This window comes from Taurulus bubalis (assembly GCF_910589615.1).
Source record: "Taurulus bubalis genome assembly, chromosome: 16".
Classification (NCBI taxonomy): domain Eukaryota; kingdom Metazoa; phylum Chordata; class Actinopteri; order Perciformes; family Cottidae; genus Taurulus; species Taurulus bubalis.
Window position 1 is genome coordinate 18,488,485 of NC_136604.1, and position 20,941 is coordinate 18,509,425.

General features: G+C 44.4%; 2 protein-coding genes across 2 annotated transcripts in view; one reads left to right on the plus strand and one right to left on the minus strand.

Moving 5' to 3' along the window:
- The window catches only part of LOC306748408 (triple functional domain protein), a gene marked incomplete at its 5' end in the record, with an annotated part of 71,266 nt that extends 60,647 nt beyond the window's left edge, over nt 1-10,619 (plus strand). The window contains 17 exons of the mRNA XM_079231573.1: nt 62-151; nt 244-336; nt 1,172-1,222; nt 1,306-1,383; nt 1,537-1,728; nt 2,178-2,358; nt 2,441-2,698; nt 2,788-3,290; nt 4,100-4,347; nt 5,025-5,163; nt 5,254-5,281; nt 5,395-5,557; nt 6,201-6,322; nt 6,410-6,488; nt 6,623-6,823; nt 6,914-7,052; nt 8,107-10,619. Of these exons, the coding sequence (XP_079087699.1) occupies nt 62-151; nt 244-336; nt 1,172-1,222; nt 1,306-1,383; nt 1,537-1,728; nt 2,178-2,358; nt 2,441-2,698; nt 2,788-3,290; nt 4,100-4,347; nt 5,025-5,163; nt 5,254-5,281; nt 5,395-5,557; nt 6,201-6,322; nt 6,410-6,488; nt 6,623-6,823; nt 6,914-7,052; nt 8,107-8,652 (3,111 nt within the window). The 3' untranslated portion in view covers nt 8,653-10,619. The remainder of the gene's footprint in view (nt 1-61; nt 152-243; nt 337-1,171; nt 1,223-1,305; nt 1,384-1,536; nt 1,729-2,177; nt 2,359-2,440; nt 2,699-2,787; nt 3,291-4,099; nt 4,348-5,024; nt 5,164-5,253; nt 5,282-5,394; nt 5,558-6,200; nt 6,323-6,409; nt 6,489-6,622; nt 6,824-6,913; nt 7,053-8,106) is intronic.
- Nucleotides 10,620-17,840: 7,221 nt separating this feature from the next.
- Nucleotides 17,841-20,941, minus strand: part of LOC306748344 (growth factor receptor-bound protein 10-like) — a gene marked incomplete at both ends in the record, with an annotated part of 34,570 nt that continues 31,469 nt past the window's right edge. The window contains 5 exons of the mRNA XM_079231503.1: nt 17,841-17,987; nt 18,657-18,750; nt 19,099-19,186; nt 19,629-19,695; nt 20,138-20,254. Of these exons, the coding sequence (XP_079087629.1) occupies nt 17,841-17,987; nt 18,657-18,750; nt 19,099-19,186; nt 19,629-19,695; nt 20,138-20,254 (513 nt within the window). The remainder of the gene's footprint in view (nt 17,988-18,656; nt 18,751-19,098; nt 19,187-19,628; nt 19,696-20,137; nt 20,255-20,941) is intronic.

Below are 20,941 nucleotides of genomic sequence, written 5' to 3' on the forward strand. Positions count from 1 at the left end.
CTTCTGCTTTATTTGTACAGGCTTTTATACATGTGATCATCCATGTGCTTTTTGTATCCAGGAACGGAGACTGAACATGTATGTAGTGTACTGTCAAAACAAGCCCAAGTCGGAGCACATCGTCTCAGAGTACATTGACACCTACTTTGAGGTACGAGTCCCTTAATTTGAAGATTTTATCATCAGACATTGCAAATATGCGTCAAGCTATCAGCCTCTGACTTCTGACTTTCGACTGTGCAGGACTTGAAGCAGCGGCTGGGACACCGGCTGCAGATCACAGAGCTGCTCATCAGGCCGGTCTCGAGGATCATGAAGTACCATCTGCTGCTTAAGGTTGGTGTGTTGCAGTACAACAGAGCTCTCCTTTATCTCGTCATTAACTTGTAACCGTGTACCGCAAAAACTTCAATTAAAAGAAGAGTCTCCAGTAAATGCTGGGTCCCTTTTACTTGCCACTTTTTGACAGACAAATTAAGACTCAATTAGAAGCCAGATAACTTATGCCAATATGGTGTTATTTTACATGCCTTTAGATCATTTAGATTTTCCACAATTCAGTTAATTTGAGTGAAACCATGAGCATCAAAGTTTAGTTCAGTCAGATTTACCGTCTTGGTGAACAAGAGAAAAACAAGTCGTGACTCCCGACATTTGAAGCGGTCACAAAGTCCTAATATGTGTCCCTTCCTCAATTATTTATATTCCTTAAATCCATAAGGGTCCAAGAATCATGGCATGTGAAGTCCATTGCTCAATGATATTTCCTCTTGTTCCAGAACTGTGTTGTTGGTTCTTGATTGCGTTTCCTCGCCGGCTACAAAACGAGATGTTCCCACTTTTCTGTTTTTAGTTTCACAACTTTTCCTTTGCTGTATGCCAGATAGACCCGTTGCTAGCAGGCAGCTGGGTTTTAATAGGAGAAAGAGAGGCGCTGCGTCGGTATGTGGGAGTTTTGTGCGAAAGGAATTTAAGAGCTGTCCCAAATATACGCCGGTTGACTTCAGTGATTGAAGCAAATAAAAGCATTATTCATTTCAGTTTTGCAGTAATACAGTGTGTCACTATCATCCACCGTCTAAAAATGTACATCACTGCTATTTATTATCTACCCTGATATTTAAAAGTTGAATTGTTCGATTTACATTTTCTCTTTTTCCTTCTGTTTTAGGCTTTCCTGGAACACTCTAAAAAGGCGGGGCTGGAGTCTATGGAGCTTGAGGTAAGATAATGAAATAGTGCTTCTTATTCAATTAAAATCAAGCCAAACTTGTTCTACAATTCCATCATTTGTGACTCTTTCAGAAAGCGGTGGAGGTCATGTGCATCGTGCCAAAAAGGTGTAACGACATGATGAATGTCGGCAGGCTTCAGGGATTTGATGTAAGAAATCACACCGATTATAAATGAAAGCAATGCGACGACGTCGTCGACAACACATTCCTCACAGCGTGTTGCCTTGTCACCAAAAACACTCACCTTGCCTCTCTTCTCCTCCGATCTTTCCATTCCCATCTCTGTCATCGCCCTCTCCAGGGGAAGATCGTGGCTCAGGGCCGCCTGCTGCTGCAGGACACGTTCATGGTGTCTGACCCGGAGGGCAGCTCGCTCGGCCGGATGAAGGAGAGGAGGGTCTTCCTCTTTGAGCAGGTGGTCATCTTTAGCGAGCTCCTCGATAAGAAGAAAGGCTTCACCTTGCCAGGCTTCCTCTACAAGAACAGCATCAAGGTAACCGACAGATATGAGGGACAAGGATACGCACGACTACACGATCAGTGAAAGCCAGTGGATTTAAGGATTTACATCAGTTAAAGGGCTGCAGCTCCCTCTGGTGGTGCTTTTCATCTAAAAATGTAGATATACTGCTCAAATTTGCTTGGTTGGGTAATTTCAGACATTTTCTTTTTGAGAAGAATATTCTGTGCAACATGGGCTGAATCTCCATTGTTGTTTATGGGAGCTTTTGTTTTGAAAAGCCATCTGGTTAATAAGACACTTTTTTTGTAGTTTGTAATATCAAATGTATACTATGGAATAAATTTGGAAGATTAAGTGAATTGAGGAAAGGAAATGTACTTGAAAGACAATAATATACTCAACAATTAAAGCTCACTATTTACTTTAAGCTGACCTGGATATATACACATGTACAACGATGCATCTCCCTCTCGCTCTAGGTAAGCTGTTTGGGGATGGAGGAGAATATGGAAAGTGACGACTGCAAGTTCATCCTCACTTCTCGGTCGACCAACGGCACCGTGGAGTCCTTCGTGCTTCACTCCTCCCACCCGGGGGTGCGTGAGGTCTGGACCCTTCAGATCAGCCAGATACTCGACAGCCAACGCAACTTCCTCAATGGTAGGCTGACGCACACACACACTTTATATAAAGGAACCTTTTGCTACACAGCCCCCGTTGTTTCCTTTGTAATTGACCACAGCTCTAACCTCCCCAATAGAGTATCAGAGAAACCATGTAGGGCCGAGCGGTGTTTCCAGCCCGGGAGCCCCGGGTGGAGGCAGCAGCGGGTCCAGTGTGGCCGTTGGGGTCGAAGATGGAAGCCCCCAGGGTAGCCCCATCCCCTTAGCGCCCCAGGGTGGCTCTCGTCGGCCATCCAGGATCCCCCAGCCCTCCCGCCTGCCCCAGCCTCAACGCCACCACCCCGGTGCCGACCCCGACGGCCCGAACAAGACGTCAGGTACGCAGCGTCTTTACTCGTGAAATTTGTTTCGTGCGGCATAATGAAAGATTTGACTGAGGTGTGAGTTTTGCGCACCTATGCTCCAGGTTCGTCCCCTTGTCCTGCCCCCACTACCCTGCTCCCTCCAGGCGGTAGCCCGCAGGGCAAGCGCCCCATCCAGACCCCAGAGGACCCAGCACAGACCCCCACTCCTGCCAGTGCTGTAGCCCCTATCCCCCGCGCCACGGTCGGGCCCTTGCCCTCCACACCCACTTCCAAACCACGACCGGGTGCCGTGTCCCCTATGGCCCCTCCCCAGGCCACTCCCGCCTTCGGGAAGGACGCCCTCCCGCCTCCCCCTCCCAGCCCGGGCCAGAAGTCCGGATCTGGATTCTGGAGCTCCATGCCGGGCTCTCCAGCCAGCCGGCCTGGCTCGTTCACCTTCCCGGGAGAGGCAGGGGAGACTCCGGTCCGTCAGAACTCGAACCAGATCCAGACTGGCTCTGGGAGCCAAACCCACAGACACTCCACACACAGCAAGGAAGCCGACCGCATGAGTACGTGCTCATCGGCCAGCGAGCAGTCCATCCAGTCCACCCAGAGTAATGGGGTAAGACTACTACCTGCTGCTCAGTGCTGCGCCAACTAACACCCAGAGGGAGGCCTGGTCTGTCCTGTCTGTCTCCTGCTGCAGCCAGCGCTACTAATCTGTCCCCATCTGACAAACACTGCTCTTCAACATCATCCTCTCTAGCTTTCTCTGAAGAAAATCTCTAGCTAAAGTTTCCACTGTCCACATGTTTCCTCTAGTGGATCAATCAGCTCTTCGGTGATTCCCTTTCAAAGCTCTTAACTCTAACAAAGCTTGTACTAACACCTGACTTCCTCTTGGCCGTCCTTCGCCTCCCTGTCTTCATGGTGTGTTACTGAAATGTTCTCTTCCTTCAACTAACCTCCCGGCATTTGTGGTTGGCCTACAAACGTCCTCCGCAGAGCTCCTCTCATTCAGCCTAACGTTGCTCCTCTCTTCTTTGTCTGGAGATGCAGAGCAAAGACGGAACTCTTCATCTTCCTCCTGCCTTTCTTCACCCAGTTCTTTGTTTCTTCCCCCAAGAAGAAAATATAACGAATCACTGTTTTCACTTTCTTGCTCTTCACTCTAATCCTTTCAGAAGACTTTGTCTCAAGTGGAAATGAATCACACCTCTTTCCAGTGTTTGTCCTCTTTTCTTCTCTCACTTTTCTTGACAAGAAGTAATCGGTTTAGATGTCTTCATGGCAACAGTTCAATCTGAATGAGTCAACCTATAATATAAAAGCTGAAGTCGTAATTTAAGTTTTCGCATTTTACTCCAGTGACCCGTGTGAGTTTATACTTGCCGTTTCCCCTCATGCCGGTGTTTCCTCCCTGTGCTGCAGAGTGAAAGTAGCAGCAGCAGTAGCGTATCCACCATGTTGGTGACCCAGGACTACATGGCCGTGAAGGAGGATGAGATCAGCGTCAGTCAGGGCGAGGTGGTCCAGATCTTGGCCAGCAACCAGCAAAACATGTTCCTGGTGTTCAGGGCGGCTACGGAGCAGGGCCCCGCCGCCGAGGGCTGGATCCCCGGGTTTGTGCTGGGACACACCTCGGCCATCGTCCCCGATTGCCCCGAGGGATCCATGAAGTAAGAGCTCTGGACAAATTATACAAGGGTCATGTTTTACTGATGAAAAGCATGATTTTTTTTAAATTGAAGGCAAACCAATATAAATTCTTAGTAAGTTGGATAAGGAACTCCAGTGCTCTCTCCTGCTTGGTTAGAGCAGTGGTTCTCAAACTGTGGGGCGCGACCCTCTAGTGGGGCGCGGAGGTATTACAAATATTATTTTTATAATCCTTTATTAATCCCAGAGTGGGGGAATTATTCTCTGCATTTGACGCATCCTCACACATATCTGCACTCATTTTGAACGTTATTGTTATGATCTTATATTCAGTGCAAAACAGGTTGTTTGCAGCCACCATAGGCAATTATTTTGCCAAATATTAGTAATTCTTTGCACAGATAGAACTTTATTTTCATTTTTCTAACAAAGTGATTGCACATGTTATTAGTTTTTGTCTGGAGCAATCTGGTTTACTTGAAAGTGATTTAAATTTTCTTTATTCTATTATTTGAAAAAGCACCGATGGAGGAGTCACCAAAAGTGGTTTCAATAAAAATTCAGCGTGGACCATTAGTTTGAACTAAACCAGTGGTTCTCAAACTTTTTCTGTCACGCCCCACTTTGGGGGAAGAAGAGTGTTCATGCCCCACGGTTTAGAGAAGCTATTTGATTTGATTCTGTGTTGTCGTCCCAGTAGGAAGCCTTCGTCCTGGCACACCCTGCGCATCCGCAAAAAGTCTGAGAAGAAGAAGGAGGAGGCGAAGAAAGACACCAAGCTGGAAAACGGTTACAGGAAGTCCAGAGAAGGCCTCGCCAATAAAGTTTCTGTAAAGGTTTGTTCGTCAGTACGTCTCAGGAGACGGTTGATGCTTCTGCTCCACGCTGCTTTTCTCACTCTGAATGTGGTTTGTTTTGCTTTTCAGCTTCTAAATCCAAACTACATCTATGATGGTAAGTGTGACTTTATGGAATTGTGTTTATTTAAAGATTAACGAAACAAATCACAGTTTAACTACTTTAAAGATCATCTCAGCATTTAATCATAATTGTTTTTCCTCCTCCAGTTCCCCCGGAGTTCCTTGTACCTCTGAGTGACGTCACGTGTGACAACGGAGAGAGCGTCACCCTCAGGTGTAAGGCCTGCGGTCGACCCCGGGCCTCTGTGACCTGGAAGGGCCCCGACCAGAGCAACCTCGCCAACAACGGACACTTCAGCGTCGCCTACAGGTAAGAAAACGGTCACCGCACAAGACGGTTTCCGTATTAGTTTAGCTGAAGCTCTGTCAGACTAGAGTTTAGATGTATTGTATGACATTTAGCAACAGGGTTTATATATTTTATCTTGTGTGTTCATTTGTATCTTCAAGTTGTAAGGCAATAGGACAAACGTGCTGGAGCTTCAGAAACAATGTTGAATCAAAAACACGACTCCAAAACAAATACAACAATGAAAAGCTAATATAGAAACAATGCAAAGTCAAAAAACAGAGAAAAGCTGCAGAGACCTGACGAGTGCTTTTAGAAGCAGGAAGAAAAGTGGAATGAAAAGGCACTAGATATATTTTACATTATTATATAAGATCAACTGATTCACGTAGCTATCTTAAAAGACGAAGGCCAAATGTAATAAATAAGTACCGTATATTTGCATTTTCTTTTAGGGATTTGTGTGTTTGATTTCACTCTATTTTATCAATTTTTTTGTTGCATTTGTTTTTTCCGTACGCGTTTCTGAAGTGCCATGAGTTTCTCTTAACGGGAATGTTTGGGGCCGCTGCAGCCTGCGTCTCAGCCACCATATATTTGAACAGGGAAATCTTCACTCGATGACGAAGAAGTTTAAATTAAATGTATATGTATATCATTTCAGTGATACCGGTGAAGCGACGCTGCGGATAATCGGCGTCACTTCTGAGGACGACGGCGTTTACACCTGCGTCGCCGCGAACGAGCTGGGCAGCGTCACGTCGTCCGCTAGCCTCAGAGTGTTGGGTGAGAGCAAACTAAATACAGTCACGGAGATTATTACTGGAGACGCGAGTGTGGACATGAATTTACTGTCCGTGTTCTGTGTCTCAGCTGTGTCCACTGGTGGAATCAGAGTGAGCTGGAAGGACAACTTTGAGTCTCACTACACGGAGGTGGTTGAACTGGGCAGGTAATACATCGCCGTTTACACATCTGACATTCAGCGTTGATTGATGTGAATGAACTTGTTAAATGTCTAAATTATAGCGCACTAGTCTAGCGTCGACTCACCGACCTCCGAACGTTCCTCTTTCTTCTCGCCAGGGGTCGCTTCTCTGTCGTCAAGCGCTGCGACCAGCAGGGCACCAAGCGCCTGGTGGCGGTCAAACAGGTGAACAAGAAGCTGATGAGGAGGGACCGGGTGACTCAGGAACTCAATCTGCTCCAGAGGCTGCAGCACCCGCACATAGTCGGCCTGATCGACACGTACGAAACCCCCAGCAGCTACGCGCTCGTCCTGGAGATGTGAGCGCAGACCGAAGCAAATTAAATGAACAAAATCACAGCAAGTTTTTTTTTTCAGCTTTGCCTGACGGACAACTTTTTGTGTTTCAGGGCCGACCAAGGTCGTCTGCTGGACTACATCGTTAGCTGGGGGAGTCTGACGGAGGAGAAGGTGGCCTGCTACCTGAACGATGTTTTAGAAGCTTTACATTATCTGCACAACTGCAGGATCGTGCATTTGGACGTAAAAGTAAGTCGTTTTACCTCCATGCTGTACATATGAGCAGCACAGGGCCACATCGCAACACAATTGCTTATTTATTTTGAACTACGCATCTTACATCATCTTCAGGGTGAGCCTGGCCCAAAATAACAAACAAAACAATCTGTGCAAGTAACCTAACTTCCCTAGACCACACAAAGAAACAAAGCAAAGTACAGGTATCTTAGCTATCGCCCCAACCAAAAACAGGAGAAAACATGGTTAAACAAAAAGGCTTCTCACCGCTACCGACACCCTCGCTAACCTCACCACCCAAGAATCCGTGTTGTGCAGCGTGGCCAGGTTGGAAGCTGGAGAGACGGGCGAGAGTGCCGGCCTCCACAGGTTCCCTCTTAAATATCACCACCTGCAATGAAACGAAGCACAAGCACGGCAAAAGAAACAAAACAGCACCCCCACCAGGCTGGGAGGCGAACAGCATCAGGGCCCACTGCCGTCACATGCACCCTGGGCCATAACTATTGCACATTGATTTCAGTACAGACAGAGTTTTGTGAAACGCGCTTATTGTTTTCCTGCAGAACATTAGATGAGAAGATCGCGATTAATATGAAAATATTGCAAGCGGCCGGCTAGACTCACATAATCCCAGATAAAACCACAAATTGAGGTTTTCAACAAGAATTCGGTGTTAATTAGTGATCTTTAGAAGTGCTGGATTTAGTTTGCTTTATATAATAATTACCTGTTGGTTGTGGAGACTCACATGTTCTCAGAACACATTTACCCACTCCAGCGCCTTTTATAGTCGAGTGTTTCAATGATCTGAATCGTACGTTTTTAACGTCATGATGTATCGAGATCGTTCCTCAAAATACACCTTGAGCACCTATTGGCTCTTGAGTTGTTCGTCATTGTAGTTAAAGCTCAAAGTGTACTTCCATCCTGAGATGGAAACTTTTCATTTAAATACTGACCTTCAACCAGACGCTGCATGATGTTTCTCTTACAACAACAAATTAATCTGGAAAAGTTCATTAGTAGACTAATGGTGACATTGCAATCTCTCTTCTCTCCCCAGCCTGAGAACCTGCTGGTGGCCAACAGCGCCAGCGGCCAGCCGACGGTCAAGCTCACAGACTTTGGCGACGCCGTCCAGCTCAACAGTCTCCAGTATGTTCACCCTCTGCTGGGCAGCCCCGAGTTCGCCTCGCCGGAGTTGGTCCTCGGAGAGCCGGTGTCGCTGACCTCTGACCTGTGGAGCCTGGGCGTGGTGACCTACGTGCTGCTGAGCGGCGCCTCCCCCTTCCTCGACGAGAGCGCCGAGGAGACCTGCCTGAACATCTGCCGGCTAGACTTCAGCTTCCCCAGGGATTACTTCCAGGGCGTCAGCCAAGCGGCCCGGGATTTCATCTGCCTGCTCCTGAGGACCGACCCGGTCCGGAGGCCTCCAGCCGGGCTCTGCCTCCAGGAGCCGTGGCTGCAGGCCGGTCCGGCCAGAGCCGAGGGCTGCCTGGACACGTCCCGCCTCATCTCCTTTATAGACCGCAGGAAACATCAGACTGACGCTCGGGCCATCGGAGGAGTCAGGAGCTTCATCCAAAGCCGCCTGCAGCCCCAAGTCTAAAAAGGAAAGGATGCACAAGTCTGATCCCTGTGATACTGTCGGGGCCGCAGGTTCCTCTGGAATTGAGCATCTAGATGTAAACGGAAGGAGAAATAATGAATGCTGATCTTATCCTCTTTCACAGAATGTTGATTTTTTTTTTTTTTACTAAAGTCCTGCAGTCCTTTCACCAATAAAAGTGAGACCCGTCGAGGTCTTCAGCCAATCGGAGACCGAGAGAACAGAGTTCACACCAATCACGTAAATTAATGGATGCCCTTGTCTACTGCTGCTTGCTGGTTTCACCTCTAAACGAATTTTGTAGTTAAGCTAAAGAGAAGAGAGAAAAAAACAGAAGAAAAAAACATGATGAAGTAATTTATTTTCCTTTCGCGAGAGTTAAAGCTTTTCAGAAGAGCCGATCGATCGAGCTGATGGCCGCATGGAGCAAACTGCCCTCAGACGTCGTGTTGTTGTTGTTGCTCTTTTACACTAAAACTGTAACTCAACGACTTTTGAGAAGCAGCCCCCTTTTCTTACATAAATAATGTACACAAAGGAAAAGTACTGTCGACGTTTCCAAGAAAGAAAAAAAAAAGAATTATAGAAATTGCTCATCAGTTGAAAAGTTGCTTCTTTTGGACTCTGTCGACGAGACGGTGACGGAGATTTCTCGACTTTCTTCAGACATTTGTACGTCCGATCAGAGCTTTTTGATGGCTGCGCTTATATAATGTACCTAATCTAAGATACCATGATGACCATGTCGCGGATAGCAATGCTGCACGGTCCAATCTGAGAAGGAAACGATAGACGTCCATCGTTTTTGCTTTTCCTAGAACAAACTTGTGCTGCGCAGAATGAGATGTTTAAGCCTTACCTTGTATATATAGACGTTGGCCTTCTTCCCCCTCACATTCACAGCGGACTCCTGCTTTTCGGACGGCGGGAGGCGAGACTGTCGGGAGACCCTCCGCGGCAAAACGGTGATTTGCCAATCAGACGGGAGCGAATGTGGAGGCAGAAGAGGACGAATTACTGTAAATGCACTCATTGTATGTTATGTTTGATTTATCATGTGCAATGTTGCGGCTTTAACATTTTATGCAACTATTTATGAAGACATCTGTTGTATCTGTAATAAATCTAGAGAAAAGCATGTACTTGGTACTGCAAGCACTGCTGGTAGTTTGTGTTCATTTGATCTCTCGAGTGTTACGACCTCCAGGCCACGTTAAAGGTCAACGAGCTACAATCATTACGGTTTAATCAAATTATTTAACACGTTTTGAGCCGTTTGCCTCTGTAGTATTGGGACACCAAAGTTGCTTTAGCTTTATAGTACTTAATAAATAATGTTTTATTGGGACTGTTTCATGTGGAATGATTGTTTACTCGAGTTAAACACATTTGGTTAATTTAACCTTTTCTTAAAAAGGCAGGAAGTTTAAAAAAAGAGATTTATACTTCTACTGGAGCGTTGCCGTTTTTATTTGAAGAGTTGAATGGGACATTGTTGTACATCATTTTACTAAATGGTGTTCTAACTTTATGTACTTGTTGCCAAGATATTTTTCAGAAATCCTTTTCCTTATTTAAACAAAAAGAAAAAAACTACCCTAAAATGGCGACTAAACAATATTTTTTCCCCGTGGACATTAAAACAAGACGTTGCGTTGGTATAACCACTTTACTACACATCGATATCCAATATGGTGTCACGGTAAACTTATTCTACCAGGAACAGAGATCAGTCCTGTTACCTTTTTATTTATTTTAAAGGTGTGCACAGGCCATTAAACAAGGACGCTTGGACTGGATGCCTCAGTTTAGGGTCTTTTGTTCTCATTGTCTGTCTTTTATGTTTGTGTCCAGTTTCATTTGTTTCATAAATGACATGTTTTTATGTTTTTTATCTTTGCATGTATATTTCTTTGTACAGATCATATACATTTTTCTTGTAAATATTCTCATTTTACCATCAGTTATTTGAAAATTAAACATAATGAACACATGTATCCTGCTTGACATTTTATTTAAGTAGTGAATGTTTGATTTTTGTTTTATTTGAACTACATTTTATACAGATTTAATGGCAACTAAAATGGAATTATTGCATAAACATTCATTTGATGTTTCATGATTTTTCTGGCAGGTACTCTGCACATCGACCATGGCACCCAATGCTGGATTCTTTTGGCCAATATTTATCATAAGTTTAAATATTAAAATATGGCTATTTATTTTTAGACAAACTCAAACATGCTTGATAAAGATTCCTTACATTTGTAATTAAAGAATGTAACAAAAAAAATCATAAAAAGTTATTCTATAGTTGAGTGGAAAGTTGAAAAAAAGCAATTAAAGTCATAGTATAGTATGTCAAAAAAAAATTTATATACGTTTTTTTTATGTTTTGTAGGTATTCTTGAATACTTTTTTTAATGAGACACTCAGAGGGTCTGCAATGCAACCTTACAAGGGTTTGCACCCTAACAACACCCTTGAACAGTACATTATTGCACGATACAGTACTGCCTCTCGTACCTTATTGCTTAATTATCAATGGGTCTTTACTAATGGGTCATGTACCACAGTCTTTCAAAGTGGCTGTAATTAAACCTCTTCTTAAGAAGCCCACTCTCGATCCAAAGGTGTTGGCTGACCTATCTCTAACCTTCCCTTCCTCTCTAAGATACTGGAGAAGGTAGTCGCAAACCACTTTTTACATAACAATAGTTTATTTGAGGAGTTTCAGTCAGGATTTAGAAAGCATCATAGCACAGAGACAGCACTAGTGACAATTACTAATGACCTTCTAGTTGCATCAACATCAAATACTTTTGTTGTTAGACATTAGTGCAGCATTTGACACCATTGACCATGACATCTTATTACAGAGACTAGACCAGTCGATTGGTATTAAAGGTACAGCACTAAGCTGGTTTAAGTCGTATTTATCAGATCGATCTCAGTTTGTATTTGTAAACGATGAGGCCTCGATGACCACCGCCGTTCGTCATGGAGTTCCACAAGGTTCTGTGCTTGGACCAATTTTATTCACCTTATAAATGCTTCCTTTAGGCAATATTATCAGAAAACACTCCATAAACTTTCACTGCTATGCCGATGGTACTCAACTATATCTGTCGATCAAGCCAGATGAAATCCACCAGGTCGCTAAACTTCAAGCGTGTCTTAAAGAACCTGGATGACCTGCAACTTCCTGCTGCTGAACTCTGAAGACTGAAGTTGACTGAAGTTATTTTACTTGGCCCAGAACACCTCAGAAATCTAGTATCTGATGATATGGTTTCTCTGGATGGCATTGCTTTGGCATCCACCACCACCGTAAGGAATCTCTGAGTTATTTTTTACCAGGACCTGTCCTTTGACTCCCACGTGAAAGACACGGTCACCTCATTTAAGACTAGACTTAAAACTTTCCTCTTTGATAGCGCTTATAGTTAGGGCTGACTCAGGCTTATAGTTAGGGTTGACTCAGGCTTATAGTTAGGGTTGACTCAGGCTTATAGTTAGGGTTGACTCAGGCTTATAGTTAGGGTTGACTCAGGCTTATAGTTAGGGCTGACTCAGGCTGACTCTTCAATGCACATTACTAACTCTACTTTTTTCCGTAAGCCTCTGTGCTTCCTCGCCTCAAGTTTCCATGGACTGTGGCTGTCTGGAACTGGTCCTGCCTCCTGTCTCCTGCCTCCTACCTCCTGCCTCCTACCTCCTGCCATGGCGACCCTGCTGATGCCCCCTCCTCTCTACCTCCTTCTGCTTCATGGATATCTGGATCGTGGACCATGCCTACTACTCATTATATGAATAATTTCTGTCATATTCATTGACTGTGCTGTAACTCTGTTACATTATTCATTCTGGTCACATGACATCTATAGCTTCTGTCCATCCGGGGAGAGGGATCCTCCTCTGTTGCTCTCCCTCAGGTTTCTTCCTGATCCGATGTGAGGTCCCGGGACAGGGATGTTATGTGTACAGATTGTAAAGCCCTCCGAGGCACATTTGTATTTGTGATGTTGGGCTATATAAAATAAACTGAATAGTACCCCAGAGCGATACTTGAGATTTAAAAAAAGATATATTTAAAATTAGCATAAAGTCATAAAAAGTTATTTAATAAATATTCAATAATATTAGTGTAAGGTCTTAAACTGAATTGTATATATTCTACATAAAATCAGATACTGATGGCACAGTGCTGTGTATTACATTGTTTTTTCAACCTAAAAATGATTTTCCACCGGTTAGGAGTTACTCTGCTGAACACATATTTCACAGAGGGTACATCACTGAACCCCTGTCTTAAAGCATGACAGTCAATGAGCCCACCGGCTTCACTCCAGTAGAAACTAATGGAGTTGGTTAACCGAAGACGGTCCCGGCAGAACACCAAGTCCTCCAGACGAGAACATCATCAGTGAGGAACACAGAACCACGACAGCATTTTTGGTTTATAGCAATGTTGTCTTTTATTCTAATTTCCAATAAACAGAGAATATATCAGTCCCTTATTTGTACAAAAATACCTGAACAGGATACAATGTAGATCCAGGAGCCGTACAGACAGAATGAAGCAAAGCACAGTGGGGCTTTCTGGAAAAAAACAAAAAATTATAACGGTTTATTTGCTCTTTAATTCTTTCCCTGAAATGTCTATTTGACTTCAGCCCATATTGATCTCAACCCAACAATAAAAACACATCCAACACATGGTCAGTTTCACTTGCAGCTCCACTGTGAGTCACTTGTGTGCGATGTTGACCTGATATTAGGATTTACTTCCAGGAGGTTTCACAGGACGGATGTCGACTAATGGACTTGATACTGCTCACAAACAAGAGGCACCCGGTGCAAGAATAGGCTTAGTTAAGAAAAATTATTACAATTTAAAAAAACTTTGTTATGCACCTTAAAAATCAGAGTAAATGGTAACAATGAAATGCACTGCCCTCTTGAGCTAAGGAGTATAATTGCACTACTTGTGGTGAAAGGTGTACAAAAGCTGCTAAGAATATCCCCAAGGGTGTGTGTGTGTGTGTGTGTGTGTGTGTGTGTGTGTGTGTGTGTGTGTGTGTGTGTTTGGTGAAAAAACAGTGGTGCGTGTGTGTGTGTGCGTGTGTGTGTAAGGTTAATATCCAAATATTTGCTTTTAGACGTGACAGACAGAAAGGGGATATTTAAAAGATGTGGTTTTAAAACAAAATGGCATCAGAACAGCCGTCAGCTTACACACAACTGATGTTCAGAAATTTGACACAAGCCAAAAATCCAGTTTGATCTCTTAAAAAAAAAAAAAAGCTTAATTTAATACTGTATATACTGTGGTATATTCTTTTTTTATATTTATATAAAAGGTCATTTTGTGGCAAACCAAAGAAAATACACAAAAAAAGTCAATATACACACAATCAAATAATGGAGGAAAAAAAAAGGACTAAATAAATCATTCTTCATTTTACACGGAGTTATGAGCAAAAACATAACACCCCATACATAGTGATCTGTGACCTAGGTACAGTGTTAGATCTACGTCTTCCATAGTTTCACATACTTAGAAAACAAATGATACTGTATACTGGTATATTCATATACTTGGGCTTGTGTATGGGATTGCATTGTAGCACAGTGATTAAAAATGGAGGGAGGAGGAGGAGTGGACGGCGACCCATAGCCATGTGGCTTTGCGGCCCCTTTCTGGCGGACAGGAAAGAACCTCAACTGAAGACTGGGAACACTGGGAACGCTGGGAGACCTCCAGCCGACCTCCCGTCTCCTCTGAATCCTCGGCTTAGCTTGACTTTACCCAACCGACAAGCAACCATCCTCTTACCGTCTCTAAAAAAAAAGGCAAGTTATGATAACCAGCAGACTAAGCAATCCTGAATAATGAATATAACAGTCTGGCCACCCACACACACACACATCCACACACACACACACACATCCACACACATATTCACCACAGGGCCATAGCTTACAGGCTGGACACAGGTGGGAAAGGGGAGCTGGGGATTCAAGCATATCCAATCCCTGGAGCGAGTCTGCCCTGGCTGACTAAGAAGGCCTGATTGGTGGAGCGCAGAGCTGATGAGTCATTCAAGTCATGTGATTGGTCGACTGATGGCGGCAGTGGAATCGGGAGTCAGTGACAGTACTTGGAGAGCTCGGTTAGTCTGATGACTGAGAGTCTGGCACAGGGTGGAGAGGAGGTGCAGGTGAGGCCAAGCAGACAGTTTGTCACATGTCCGCTGGTCACATGACATCAGGAGAGGGCCTAGAAATACGGTCTAGGGCCGGGGATGAAGATTCCACTGAAATATCCCAATAACTAGTATCAAAACTTCTCCCGTCAAATAACACCGGCACTCGATCCTTTCTGTGCCCAGATCTAGTCCATGATTACATTTAGTCTAGAAGAACAAAACCTCAGATGACACGTTAAAGCCACTTAGTATTCGTCATTTAGAATCATACAAATAACGGCGTTACGGTAGAGTTGTATAGTGATTAAGTGTCACATTCAATTTTTATTTTTATTTTATTTTTTTTTTTTTTTAAAACGGACCCACTTCGCCTCGTCTCCTTTTCGCTTAATCTCCCAGAATGCTTTTCTACAGCCACCAGAAACAGTCTTCAATGAAATGTAGCCACAGACATTGAGCTAGCTAGCGGAATTGTAAAAAGGCTGCCAGTAATTGTTTTTTGTTTGCGATATATAACAAAAAACGTCAGAAAATTATAAAAGAAAAATGTCCATTTCAATTTCCTCGATACCAAAGTGATGTCTTCAAATTCTTATGTCTGACCCACAGTCCGTAAGATATTCAGTTTACTAAAACGCAGGACGAGGAAACGCTCAAAAGCTCACATCTGAGAAGATAAAATCGTCTTTTCTTTTTGCATTTTGGCTTAAAAACAAATTAGCGATTATGCAGATAGTTGCCAATTAATTTGCTGTTGGCTAATCAATGAATCACTTCAGCTCTAAAGTACTTAATGAATTGATTAGCACCTCGCTGACAACATGCCTGATGGCTACAAGGCATTCTGGTCTACTGCTGGCGAGGAAACGGCTTCCTCTGCCTCCACTGTCATGAATGTCTGCTTCGTTCCATTATTGCGAAATGGCATTTAATGAAAGACGTCCTTACTGTGCGATTACGGGGACCGACCCCACAACCTGATGGTCACCCTGATGCTAGCACGCTCCCATGCAGGTGCTGTAAATACGATAAATGCAGCACCCGACAAGAAGATAGGGCCAGAAATGCCAGTTAGCATTACCAGTAGCTGTTTTTATGAATCGTTTTGACATGCTGGTAAATATACTTATTCGCTTTCTTGTGAAGATTTCGATGAGTGGATGGATACCAGTTTCTTTAGTGTTTCTGACACAATGAGAGAAAGGACCCCAAGTTACATACATAAAAAAAAAAGCATTTCCATTGCGGTTAGCTTAATTTAGGAAGTTAAGCTAAGAGTGGTATCGATCTTCCCATCTCACTCTCCACAAGAAAGAGAGAAAGAATATTCGCAAACATGTGAAACCGTTCATTGAACATAACCTTTGACACTACTGATGTTACTCCATCTTCTTTCAATCTGAAATGTGTTACTGTATGTGCATTATAGTATAGCTTCGATTTCATACACAAGGCTCACAATTTTCACTTAAGGCGAGTGAATCTCATTCCACTGTGGGTTGACGCACAATCAACTGAGTTCACGTTTCAAGTAATTTGATCATTTCTACATTAAACACAAACAAAAATAAAAAAATAAAATAAAAAAAACGTTATGGGAGTGCTTTTGTTGATTTGTCTTTTTTTCTGGAGAGGGAACAGTGGTCAGGATCCGAACATGACGGCTCCAACCCATCAATGTCAAATCAATAATTAAAATGTGCAAGCAGTGAGCTCAGAACAGACTTAGGAAAAGAAAATGACATTCAAAGACAAATTCACCAACAGATTTAACCCTTTCAATTAAAGAAAAAAAAAGGTAGAAGCTTTGGGGGATGGACACACTTTTCAGGAGTCTATTTCAGTCTTCCTCCTCTTCCTCATTGTCTTCAGACGCACACAAGTTTGTTTTTCTAACCAAAGCACGGGCGTGTTGGTTCAAGCCGCACGGAGGTCAAATACGTCCCCAGACCTTCCTGGAAGGCGCTGCGTAAGCAGCCCCGACTCTCTCTGCTCCCACGCCACTGTAATCCAATCACAACGGGTGGAAATTCACACGCATGCTTTTCAGAAGGGGAGGAGGAGGAGGACGAACGGAAAGCAGGCAGCTTCGTTTAGCTAGAGATAGCCGTCTGCCTGTCCGCCGGGGAGTGCAAAACTAGTTCTGCATTGAATCAACAGTAATAAAAACAGCATTAAAATGACATCAAGTAATCAACTCTACAGGAGAGGCTTGTTACGGCCTCCCTGGTGAACATTCCTCTGTCCTTTCAGCAAACCCTCGCCACTGCTCATCTTGCCTTGAGCTACTTCTCTTCTTCTCTCCCGAGCTCCGGTGGAGGACAAGAGGCCGGATCGGGGGTTGCATCGGGAGGGGGGGGGGGGGGGGGGGCTAGGAGGCAGGACACGGCGGAGAGGAAGCATCAAGTCCGCTCGGGTGTCGCGGCGGGGCGGGGTGTCAGCTTATCCAGACTGGACTGCGCAGGTTGAGAAAAGCTCCTGGGTCGGGTTTGATAAGACCCAGGGAGCTTCCCGTCCATCCCTGATGATCGACGAGGAAGTCAGAGGGTGGTGTTGGGCGGCCACCACAGCTTATCGGGCCTGGAGGAGGAGGGGTTTGAAGGTTGAGGGACTCTTGAGGGAGGGATCCAATCCGAGAGGCCCGCAGCCCTCCTGCTGGACAGACCGCAGCCGTCTTGCGTTTTCACGACATGCGAGTCTCTCTCGCCAACACTGAGCCACAGTCTGTGGTTCCTATTCCAACATCCAAAACAGCGGTAAGGCGGAGAAAAGCACTGGCGCATTGGGGGGGGGATCGAACCACCATCGCAGGCTCCCTGCCCAGTTGTTCACATCCCTCAAAACTTGACTTAACTTCTCTCTATCTCCTCGACCTCATTGCGTCGGTGAGGGAGGGGCAGATGGGCGGGGCGGGATCTCAGGGTGAGAGGTGTGCAAAAAAAAAAGGGTGTCGGAGGCGTCGGGGGGCGTGGAGTGTCACAAGGCCACAGCGGTGCACGGGTGTTTGAGCTTGCAGGGCAGCACTCCTCTGTTGAGCTGGTAAAACTCCACCAGGTGGATCAAATCGGTGAACTTGGTGGCGCCGTCGTCGAGGCTGAAGAACACCTGACCGTCCTCTTCACACTTCAGGCGGAGGAGAGAGGACGACAATGAGAGAGAGATGTGCACTTTTATGTCAACGAACTACGTAGAAATGCATGGAAACATTCTTGTCAACAGGTGTTTAGTCTTACACTGCGTGCTGTTCTGCTTAAATATCTCAACAACTATTGAAATATTGTCCAGACGTTCACGATCACCTGACTTTGGTGATCCCCTGACTTCCAGCAGGCACAAACCTCCTGCATGCGCCTCACCTCTAGCAAAACAATGTCTCCATTGTAATTTGGGTGAACTGGCCCTTTAAGCCATTTCAAGTTGATTTCTGTACTGTAACAAAATAAATTCAAACAGATAGCTGCCTGGGAAGAAGGAAAGCCTCGTTTTAAAATCTTAAAAAGGCACGGTATGCTTTGGAGAAAAAAATAAACAAGGTTGTTGCTGACTTTAAGTCCGTGGAGCAGGACAGATGCTTCTTTATACTTTAAGATTAAGCTGCATCTCAGAGCATTTAGGTGGACCTGCCATGCTACTGTGATTGCACTTTTACTAATTGAAACTGGTAGTTTTACTTGTCAGCACAATTCTGACTTGTAAAGCATTGATCTGTCTCTCTGTGCCGTATTTCCGTGGATTTTACAAGTAGAGCTCGACGTATTTCCTGCAGTGATCGTGTCGTGTTATGTGACTGACCGGTAGGATCTGGAAGTGCTTGATCTTCTGGTGGTGGCACAAGGTGAGCACGAACGCTTTGGGATTACTCTGACTGTCCCGCAACAGGAATAATCTGACACACAGAGCAGTAGAGAGAAAAAAATGATCAAACAGCGACATGAATTATATATCAAGACTTTAACTTTGATGGGTTTTTATAATATTACATTTCAAATGAGCTGAGGAAGTTGTGACTCTTGAGAACCTTAATCCACCCAAAAGCTGTTTTTACACACAAACCTCTAAGATCTAAGCTTTTCTTGGCAGCGGGGATGTCTTTATATTTTTTTTTGTACATTATTTATTCATTTCCCAGGACTTTCTACTGCATTTTACATGAGCAACATGTATCACATCAAACCACAGTTCCAGACCTTTTCACACTGACACAGCTCAACTTAAAACGTAACTTTGTTCTTACCCGTCTACTTGGCCTTGCTGAATGATCATTTTGTGGGCGTCCTCTCTCATGATTCGACCATGGAACCATATCTGTGTCCTGTGGATCACTAAAAAGAAAGACATCTTTCACTTAATCACTGAACATCAGTTTATTTACCAGCCCAAATAAACACTTTCCCACTGGACAAACCACCACGAACATCTGGCGTTTGTCTTCAGCGGGAAAGGTTATGATCGGCTTTTATTCCTCCAGAGTAATCCGAGGTATTCATCCGCTCGGCTGTGATGCAAACGGGAGTCCAAGTTGTGCGGCAAATGTAAAGAAATTCACTGAAAGCGTTCCTGATGTTTCCCTAGAATGGACGTCTGTGCTAATATTTTAAGAAATTCCCTTTCAAGCGTCACTGAGATATCACGTTCAGGAGAGCGGAGCAGAAGGACCTATTTCCCACGTTTAAAAAAACTGCATCTATTCATTTTGTTGAGGAAAGGGTATGAAACTTTCTGGTGATTAATGTTACATCTGTTAGAGGTCTGAAGTGAGAGTACCTGTGCTCAGAGAGGACGGGTGCAGGGGGCTGGAACTGCCCAGGACATTCATACGCTGGCTCCGTTTCTGTGTGCAGGAAAGGGCAACAAGTTAACAAATAAAACTAAATTCCTTCAAATCACGACACTGAAAAATGCTGAACCTGTCATTTCAACCAAAACACAAATAATTTGATTCTTTACGGTCCACAACGAAGAAAAAAAAGAGTTAGCAGCTGCTTTCGCCTCGTCAGAGCTGTGATATCAGTAACAAATAACTGAAGCTGCTGCACAATTTACTTGGAAAAGTGATGCAGGAGGAAGAACAATTCATTCTGCACAACCATATTGGTGAAAGAAAGAAAGAACTTGCAATACCAGCTAAAAGAGAGAGTTAATGATAAAATGGCCTTTTTAACAGTAAGAAACTAGTCTTTCGTATTATTCACGTCAATCAACCGGAGCTCAGGTCAGTTCATGTTTGGCTTCGGCTTTTCTTTTTCTCCCCCGAGCTTTATCCCCCTTCTCACCCTCCAGGTCTGCCCCTCCTCCAGGGCGGCGCTCTGGGCCTCGACGGGGTTGTCGATGACGCGGCCGGTCCGCCCAGAGAAGTCCATCGCGACCAGAGAGTTCTCAGATACACTCCGCTGTGAGGTGACGTGGCGGGTTGAGGAGTGAGGGGGAGGGGGTACAAACGGGGCACGGTGAGGAGGGGAGACAAGGGTCAGAGGTCAAACAAGCCAGACACACACTCACTGGGGCATGACAAATCCTGTCTGCACACAGACACAGTCTACACAGACCCACTTCAGTCAATCTGCAAAAAGCTCAAGCCTCTCCTGCTCAAATTATTCAGATGTTCCTCTAATTAGCTACTAAAGTTTATCTCTAGTCTGAAAACAGTCATTTAAACAACCATGCTTAATTCTAGGCAATAATTATCATAATTTGCATGGTTTAGAAACACAGAATTATGTTTAAAAAGTTCCAGTATAAACTTATTTTACACCTTTGTGATTTATTTATGGGTTGCAGACCCAAACAACAGGATGTTAAACAGCTGCTGAGGTGATCAGCTTCAGTGTAACGGCATACAAGTACGCAGGCTTCTGTTGGCTGTGTGCAAAAACGAGAGTTACGAAGGTAACTACGGTTCTATGAATCCTGGATCAGGAAGGACGAAATAGAGCACACATGTCTGAGTATAATGTAAACGTTCACTCTTTTAAATAACTCTGGGATAAGATGCTATGTGTCGGATGTACTGTATAATATAGACTGCTGTTTGCTTGACTGAGCAGTCTGAACTGAATCTGGACTATAAGCCGTTCACT